The sequence below is a fragment of the Clupea harengus genome, chromosome 14 (genome assembly GCF_900700415.2).
Source record: "Clupea harengus chromosome 14, Ch_v2.0.2, whole genome shotgun sequence".
NCBI lineage: Eukaryota > Metazoa > Chordata > Actinopteri > Clupeiformes > Clupeidae > Clupea > Clupea harengus.
The window spans coordinates 9,182,998-9,192,489 of record NC_045165.1 but is presented as its reverse complement, the minus strand read 5'-3'; the positions used below and the strand labels follow the sequence as shown (position 1 = coordinate 9,192,489).

The 9,492-nt window shown below is 44.0% G+C and overlaps 1 protein-coding gene across 1 annotated transcript in view; it reads left to right on the top strand.

The window, feature by feature from the left end:
• Window positions 1-63: 63 nt before the first annotated feature.
• The window catches only part of eipr1 (EARP complex and GARP complex interacting protein 1), a 32,771-nt gene continuing 23,342 nt past the window's right edge, over window positions 64-9,492 (top strand). The window contains exons 1-3 of the mRNA XM_012819497.3: window positions 64-243; window positions 1,190-1,273; window positions 5,950-6,082. Coding sequence (XP_012674951.1) covers window positions 202-243; window positions 1,190-1,273; window positions 5,950-6,082 — 259 coding nt within the window. The 5' untranslated portion in view covers window positions 64-201. The remainder of the gene's footprint in view (window positions 244-1,189; window positions 1,274-5,949; window positions 6,083-9,492) is intronic.

The following is a 9,492-nucleotide window of genomic DNA, read 5'->3' as shown; positions in this document are numbered from 1 at the left end:
TCAAGATTTACGTACGTTTTTGGATGTGCGTTCATTATTTGAAAGGCCAACTACGTCCATATTGATAGACTATTGCTCCCACAAATTACGAAATGCCTTTTTCGTTTGCGGAAAACAAACAGCAATAATTGATTCATTTACCTGTGGTTGTGTGGCCAAATTGTAATGATACCAACCATTTGATATTAAATCAGTGACAGTATGGAAGACGACGCACCTGTTATTTATGGTCTTGAGTTTCAGGTAATGTATTTATACTATGTATTCATGACACGGCATAGAGTGGTCAAGCTAATCATCAGCAAAGAGTTGCATTTGGCTAGCTAGCACTAGCCCGCTAATGTTGCTGCGATAACAAAATGTGAAGCTGCATTTATGTGTAGAGACCAATGTGAAAAACTGTGTTGGTTAAATGTCTATTGCTGAAACCCTTTTGGCGCTAGTAGAGAAACACTGTTTGTTTAGGGTAACGTAATCATGCTAATAACCTTATAGCCAGCCAGCCCAGTAGCTCTGTATTGACATAAACAATATGTCTTTTCTTAATACACTGTAAAACTACAATGTCTTGCGTTTAAAGATGGCATGGACACAACGTATGCCAGTTCATTCAGTACCTGTGTTTTAAAGTGCATGGTGCATTTGAAATACTGTGAAAAAATGCACTGCCCTCGAGTTTTCATATGATGGATTTCAGACGAGACACATACGAACTATTTCTATACAGAACCAGCAAATGGTGCTGACCTATTTGAAGTCTGAGGTCATTGCATGAGCATTGTGAAGATAAGCATGCGAAAGGCAAATTAAACAAAATGATAGCAATCGAAGAGTCTAAACTCTGATGCAGTTGACATACACACAAGTCTTCCCAATAGTGTTTATTTTTTTACAACTAAGGAAGCTTATCACATCATCATTGTCACCATCTTTATTATTATTATTATTATTTCTTCTTCATAATAATAATAATAATAATAATAATAATAGTAGTAGTAGTAGTAGTAGTAGTAGTAGTAGCCTAGTAGTAGTAGTGGAGGAGGAGGAGAAGTAGTAAACTAATGGAATGAAGGTAAGGACCCTCTTAACACACAATGTGCATGACCTGCCATCATCACAGTACATAGTGTCATCACTTCTGGTGATAGGCTATTCATTATAGTTTATCATTCTGTATGTCTGTCTCCAGGCCCGGGCACTGACAGCACAGACAGCTGAGACAGATGTCATAAGATTCCTTGTGGGCACACAGTCACTCAAATTTGACAATCAGGTAGGTACAGTGATGGGATATGTGGGAGGAATTTATGGCAAATGTATGTTTATAAAATATATAGCCCATTAAGGATTTTTTCCCTGTTGTTTTGCAGGAAAGTTTATGTTTGCAACTGTATTTTTGCTGTTTTGATCCTGGTATACCTTGTAGACACTAATCACAATAATGATTCATTGTTCTTGATTTGTTTGGAATATTTCTCAGTATGACTGAAATATTTCTCTGCCATGCCCTTGAACCTCATTCAGACAGGACGAAAAGCTACAGAGCTATTTCAAAACAAAAGTCTCAGCAAAACACCACAGTTGGCCCCTGATCGGCGATAAAGGCATCATAAATGTTCCCACTGGGATTAGTTCCCATTCATTGTGGAGAGGAGTGCAGGAGCAACACAGATGCACTGGAAAGGTTATTGAGAAGCAGCAGAAGGAAATGACCAATTAAGCCCAAGCAGCACGCACCGTAATCCACGAGATGATAAAAACCGTCCCCGCCTTTATCCCCCCTCTCATCTGATCCCCTCTGTCCCCATACTTCCCAGCAGCCCTTCCATCATATCTAGCCCCAGGATTAGTCACCAGCCCTCTCTATCTCATTTACCTGGCAGTGGCAATTACTGCTCCCCAGAGGAGCTGCTCATTTTAGAGGCTTTTGGGAAAGCTGGATAATGCTAGCCTGAGGGACTAGAGAAGCAGGGACTTTGGGTTCTTTTTTTGGATGGTTTATGTGTGTCTGTGTGTGTCTGTGTGTTTGTGTGTGTGTGTGTCTGTGTGTGTCTGTGAGTGTTTGTGTGTGTGTGTGTGTGTGTGTGTGTGTGTGTGTGTGTGTGTGTGTGTGTGTGTGTGTGTATCTTTGTCTGTGTCTGTGTCTGTGGGTATGTGTGTCTCTGTGGGTGTGTGTGACCGTGAGTGTGTATGCCAGTGAGTGTTTCAAAGACTGACAGATAGGAACCACAGGACCAGGTGCAGACTGTTGGTGTATACTAAGCCTCACCTCCTGTTCTTGTTAATTGGGCATAAGCTCTCATTTCAATTCAGCGTGTAGTGTTGTCTGTCTGTCTGTCTGTCTGTCGTGCATGGATGTTTGACATTGCATTGCCTTTGAGGTCAGGGTGCTTGAGTGGCAGAGACAGATGATATAATTGGCCAAAAGTGAGATGGGTCAATAACCAGGCAATGAGGAAACAGGCAAAAATGAGAGACATGTCTGCCTGCAATTTGCTCCTGCATAATTTGGCAGGAGAATAACTTTGAGCTTTATCAGATCACTGTCACTTCAGTCACATATCACAAGCATTGTTAGGCCTGCTTTTGGAGATCCAATTGAGACTGTATCAAGGAAAATGCTCATCTGACATCTCACTTAAGGAGATTCTTTGAGATCTTCTTTTGCCTTCCTGTGCACTCCTTGAATCCTGGCTTGGCAGGTTAAGCAATAGAATGGTAAGACATTGGCGTTATTACTTTAGCAGATGGTTACTTTTCCCCTAAATGTAGAAAAAAAATTGGCACTCAAATGTCCAGAATGTGGCTCAGACACTGGGCTGTTGATTCTCTGGTGTGGTGGGGCCATTTCTGCTGCGGTGCTTCTTCCTGGCGTTCATGTCATTGGACATTCTCTGGTGCGGGGCCTCTCTCAGGACTTCGTGTCTTGGCCACTTCCTCGCCTCGGTCATTAGAGGCCGATAGCCTCCGGTCTCAATAACCCAGAGTGTGGAAGAGCTCTCACTCACTGCTCCTGCTTGGCCTTCTAGCCTTATTAGTTCATCTAATTGGGAGTGGGGGGTTAGATCGGGTGGGGTGGGGGGTGGTCTGGTCTGGGCTGGGCTGGGCTGGGCTGGGGAGGGGTGGGGAACAGTTCAACAGACTTAATTTAGCCCTCCTTACACCTCCTCTGCCAGAGATGGCCACTCCAGCCGAGTAGCGAGTAGAATAATGATGTCGGTCAACAGGGTGGCCCGAGTGGCATGAGAGGCAGGCACTAATGTGATGAAACGCTCCTGCTGCACTCCTCTCCCCCATCCCGTCGCCCAACAGGCCACGCTTACTGTCATCGCCGGGACTAAAGAGCTCTAACTAAAGAGGCCCCCAAAGTGGAGGCCAGCGTCCCGCCTGATTTTTATACCCGTTCTCTTCCTCGGCGGTAATTAATATGGCCGGGAAGGAGGCCCAGGCGGTAGAGAGAGATGACTCACTCCACATCTCCGCAATAAGAGGGAATAAATCAGGATGGGGCGCAGTGGTGGGGGGGGGGGGGGGGGGGGGGGACTTATGCTGGAGCCCAGTTCATCCGGGGCCCTATTACAGGGCCTTCTTTTCCCTCCAATTATCCTGTCCGGCCATCGGAATTTATTTGTATTGCTCCCTGCCATAAAATTATAACTTTGCCTAATAATTTTCATTCAATGCGGTCCAACCCAAGGTTAATGGTTTCCCCTCTCTATGACTTTCAGCAGCCGGTGTAGTGGGTGGATGAGGGACTGTGTGTGTGGGTTCGGGAGGGGGAGTAGATGCACGGATGCACCTACCTGTAAAAAGTGGCTTTTAGAGATGAGGACCCTGAGGTGTTGTCAGGTGCAGACTGTTGCTCTGGGGCAACAACTCATTACCTTTTTTTTGGGGTTGTTTGTTGATTTGTTTGTTTTGATGTTTTGGGCATCAGCACGGAGCCCAGCGATCGTCACACTTTTACCAGGTGCTGGACGTCCCTAAACACCCATAAAGACAGGGGGTGCAGAAATTCATAATTTGTTTTTGTTTTGATGGGAGTGGCATTCCCATTGGTCGTGCTGTAAAATCTGTTTTATTGTGCCTCTGCGCTGCACACCAGCAGAGGAGCAGCCACAGCTAACTTCTGCCCAGAACAGACATTCATATTTATTTGTGGCAAATGCAGCTAATGAGCAGTTTTAAAAATATATATTTATATTTTGAATATATTTAATTCAAGCTGACAAATTTTGTTCAGTCAGCAAATACCACATTTTAATTCCCAAACAAGGAACTTGTCACAACTATTGTCGGGATGACTTAATCAGGCGATCTGTATTTACGCAACTAGGACTAAGATGCAACCGAAACTACATTGTAGGAGAATACATATTGACAGGATTCCGTTGGGTGGTCAATATGTGAAAATTAAGCAACCAATAATAATCAGAATTTCTCAACATGAAGTCAATAGAAATGATCTTTACATACTCCAATGTGAACAAAAAGTCCCGACAGGCCACAGTGTCAGCCCACTTCCTCAAATGTGTTTACTAAGAAATGAGTCTGTCAATTTAGTCCTTTGGCAACCACAAAAAATCCTTAAAGTAAAGAAGATAGTCCAAAAATAGTGATCCTCACACTCCATTTTCATTTCGACCAGTCCAATAAAGCGTAGTATTTAAATAACAGACAAAAAACAAAACTGTGTGTGTGTGTGGGATGTAAACCTAGACAGCCACTCCCCTTATATTATATATATGTGCTTATTCTATTTGTCTCAGCACCCTGTAAGCCTATAATGTGTCTGGACACTTACATATGTGAACATCGCAAGCATTTTCTGTTTCACATGATCTTCTTTCTGTTATATTAGGCACAGAAGCAGAGGTCATTTATTTGGATCTAATACTGCATGCTCAAATCTTACTAAGAAGTAAGCCAAGCTCAGTTAGCCAATTTGTTAGCCAAGGTAGCCATCTTTAAAAGCATTGGTGTTCCATGATCTAAGAAATTCCAGCGCTCTCTGCGTCCCCCTGCTTGTTGGAGTTCTATGGAACTTCATTTCACCTGCTCTATGCGTCCCCCTGCTTGTTGGAGTTCTATGGAACTTAATTTCTCCATCCCTAAACCTCAGCTACTTCAGCAGGGGCTATCTAGAAAAGGTTGATTGAACACCAGTTTTAGTCTGTCCACTCTCATTAGGGTTTGCTCTGTTGGAGGGATAAAGCTGAAAGCCGATATAGCAAAACTGTTTTAGACTGATGCGACCCTTATAATCTGTTTCTCACCAATATCCCTGCCCGCTCCTCACCGGAAATGCAATCCAAATGAATAAATAGTGTAAATGGATTTTATTTTTCTCTTGACCCTGAGCCTGTGTTTTAAAACTTGCATGCACACACGCAGTCAGCACGCAGGAGTCCATGCGGACACAACCTTTTGGTGCTGTGCGGACTACCCTGGTGACGAAATTTGCGTCATGCAAACGTAGCTGTTTCCAAAGAAGTATACTTAAGCCTTAAGGCTGAACTTACCGCCATATTAACAGGATTGTCTCCTTACCAAGTTGGAGCTCTTTAAACTGCTATGGGGCACACATGCTGTGATGTGGCGGAATTTCTAATAGTCTCTCTCTCTCTCTATCTATCTGTCTATCTATCTATCTATCTCTCTCTCTCTCTCTCTCACTGCCTCCCTCCCTTTCTCTGTATCTGTTTCGCTCCCTGTTTTTTCTGTCCCTTTCCCCTCTCTCTTTTTTTTCTCTTCTCATCTCTGTCACTCTCCCCCCCCCCCCCCCCCCCCCCCCCCCCCCCCCCTCTCCTCTCCCCTGGCTCTGGCCTCGCCTTCTGTGTCAGCAATCCCTCTCTCTATTCTCGCCTTCATCCACCTCTCTCTCTCTCTCTCTCTCTCTCACTCCCTCTCTCTCTCGTTCTTTCTCCACTCTTTTCTGTGTTCCTCCAGATCCACATCATTGACTTTGATGATGAGAATAACATCATTAATAAGAGCGTCCTCCTGCACGCTGCCGGGGAGATATGGCACATCAGCGCCAGTCCTGCCGACAAAAGTGTGCTGACGACATGCTACAACAAGAGTGAGTGCCCGCTGTCCTCGTCTCCCGCACCTCTCCCTCTCACCCCCCTCCCCATGCCAGGCTCATAGCCTTGTCTCTCTCCCCCTCTCCTCTGTGGATGTCTCTCCCTGCTTGCATCCCCTCATCAACACACAGTTGTCTCTATCAGTGGAATGCATTTGTTCTGTTCAAAATGAAGGCCTAGCACGCTTTGACACTGACTGTAAAATAGTATTGATCATCTGTGGAGACCAGGCAAAGGCTCCAGCATTTAGTGGCAATGGGAGACGGAACAACATTTCAATTGTTTTTCAAAAATAGTCTGTTGGAGTCCCATAACATCCTTGCTCTATGGAGTACAGCTCTCAGCTCTGCCAAGATGCAGGAATCATTTACTTCTACGGTAAATGTAGACTTGTTGTTTTTTGGAGAGCTCTCAGTTAGTGCCTATGAAGTGCTACTACAGCACTGTTCTAACGTTATCCATTTCATTCCATTTAGCCATTCATTATCTGTGACACAAAATATTTACTTCAGTATTTTACTATCATCAACCTGTAAATTGTATTCCATTGACTGAAAAAAAATTGGCTGTATTGCAGAGGTAAAGAGTTAAATGGATTCATCCATTCTTATTACAACTTATGGCGTCTACAGACTATGAGATTTCAGCAATCTTATACATTTATTGCAAGCCACACTGTGAGACATGGATCTGATAAACTTACGCCATCAGGTTCGATGTATGTAACCTACTGAATCTCGGGTTTGGCGCCAGTGTCACGTTGCTCAGTGTATTATTTCAGGCTGCATTGTGTTTGTTTGATTAGTAGACGTAGGTCGCAGCAGCAGTCACATTCTGAAATGGTCATCCTACATTTCTGACCCTGTCAGGATTGTCCCAGGCTATCTGGGAGCGTTTTGGAGTCACGACCTAAGATATTGCCACTTCTATCACGTTGGTAATCTTAGTGTACACCCACCATTAGTCACATCTCTACTGGGAAGTGTATGTGTTCATACAGTATATTGAGGGTCCTACTTTACCTCTTTGGGAGACATTAGAAAACTACGTAGGCTGTTTTCATATTCTTCATTTTCAATTAAAATACATGAAAAATGTCTCCTTTAATGGACTCGTATAATAAAATAAATATCTGTCACAATTATTGGAACCCTGCCATTTAATGCCTCATGCACCCCATTCATCTGCCAAAATAATAGCTTTAAATCGTCTCATGTAATCTATCTATTACTATTCTTCAATGCAGAATGTCTCCAGTGCCTTGAGAGTCCTTAGTCTGTGTGGTCAATGCTGGTGGGCAGTCCTTAGTCAGTGTGGTCAATGCTGGTTGGCAGTCCTTAGTCTGTGTGGTCAGTACTTGTGCTGCTCTTGAGTTCAAACCACAGGTTTTCTGTTCAGTATAGATTGCCATTGCAGTAGCTTTGTTTTTGTGGATAGTGAACCTTTTTGTCTTGGAGGTCCCAACTACAGCCCAGTTAGAGGTCTCGGGCAGAGGCAGATTTCCTATCTGCTTTGATGTCATGGTGTCCATGGTGCCCGCTCCTATAGCCAGTTGTCCAGGCTCCCTCAGGGGAAACATAACCATACCTCACAGTGAAGATGCATTACTTTTGTGCAGAATTATTTCTCTTTATATGCCTAACCCAGATCAGTTTTTTTCTTTGCTTAAAAAAGCTCTTCTTTAAATCGTGTCTGACCCCATAACTCAGTCCTATTGAATGTTTCAGTCACAACTTTTATTCCACCAACCCCTTGAAAACATGTTGTGGTTCTGGATATGGCATCTTATTGCAGTTCGGAAGTCTGTCTGACCTCAAGGTGACTGGTAACTGCTGTAATTCACTAACCACTTATTCCATCCCACTCACTGTGTTTGCGGTCAAAATAGACACATTCTCTTGTAGTCACATCCCTAACATCTCCATTTGCTCTGAGCTTTAGGTAATTACCCTGACTAATTATTGTTCTCTCGGCCCACGTTCAGCTGTTTTCTGATGGCCGTGACTTGGATTGGCTGAACTCCAAATCCTTTTGACTCATGTCATTACTGTGTTCTGTGAACTTTACTGTATGGATGGATGACCAGGGGAATTTGTCATATTTATACCCAAATGACACAGGAAGTCACGGGTGCCAACTTATGTGATCGTTGACACCCAGGTGAGCTTTGGTAAATCATTCAATTCATTTCTTTGGGTGCCAATCATTTTTAACACAGTCTTGAGGGGATTGAGGGGACATAAGCATAATTTTTTCCTTCATTCTTTTACTGGCATTAAAGCTTATATTTTTGTCAATATTTCGAGTGACCAATCGAGACCTTATCCAACTAAGAGTTTTCAACATTCCTTATCGCTCCTATTTAACTTCACGAAGGGTGCCAGTGTTAGCAGAGGACACTACACAGGCCTCTGCATGCGTTTACACTTATGCAGGATGCCAAGAAGCTTTGAGCTACCAACATTCACTGTGGCGATGCCATCCATTACATACACATACATTCCTGCATGTGTCTAGGTAGACCCACATACACATACATTCATGCATGTGTCTAGGTAGGCCCACATACACATACATTCCTGCATATGTCTAGGTAGACCCACATACACACTGAGGTAAAAGAACACACACAGTATACACACTGAGGTAAAAGAACACACACAGTAAAGAACACTGAGGTAAAAGAACACACACAGTATACACACTGAGGTAAAAGAACACACTCAAAAGGCCCAAACCACTCCCCCAACAGTGACACACTGGCGGCCATGCTAATGGAACATGTCACATTTTGGCACTCCCTCCATCGGCGGAGTTGCCATGAGGCAATTAAAAAATTAAATGAACAAGAAGAAATGATTTGGAGGAAAAATGTAATTAAATTTTGAGTTTATTAGAGACAGACGCCCGTGGCCTTGGCTGGTCTCTGACAATCCAAATAATGGGCGACCCATACATGCGTATACATATGCGCTATATAATCCCCCCCCACCCCACCGCCCCTTTTTTTTCCTCTAAAGAGTGAAAATGAAAACAAAGAAGTCGGGCGCGTCTCTCCTCCGCGGGCCTCCTTGTGACGAGGCAGATACAGCGAGATGTCAGAGCAGAGTTCAAAAGCGAAATGTAATTACCGTGACATCCAATCTAATGGAGCGGGCTCGAAGTCAAAGGCGCCGGGGTGCCCCCACATCACCCACCATTCCCCCCCCTGCCGCAAATTCCAATCCGCTATCTGATCACAGAGAGCGCCGCGCTAACAGCAGTGTCACCACCCCACATTGGTGCAGCGCTGCCAAATATAATGCATAAAATAGCAGTGCGGGTTGGAGTGGGCTGAGTTGGGGCTTCAGTGAGGGTTAGTAGTGAGAGTAGTAAGATGGTGGAAGTTTTTGGGGTGGAGGTTTTA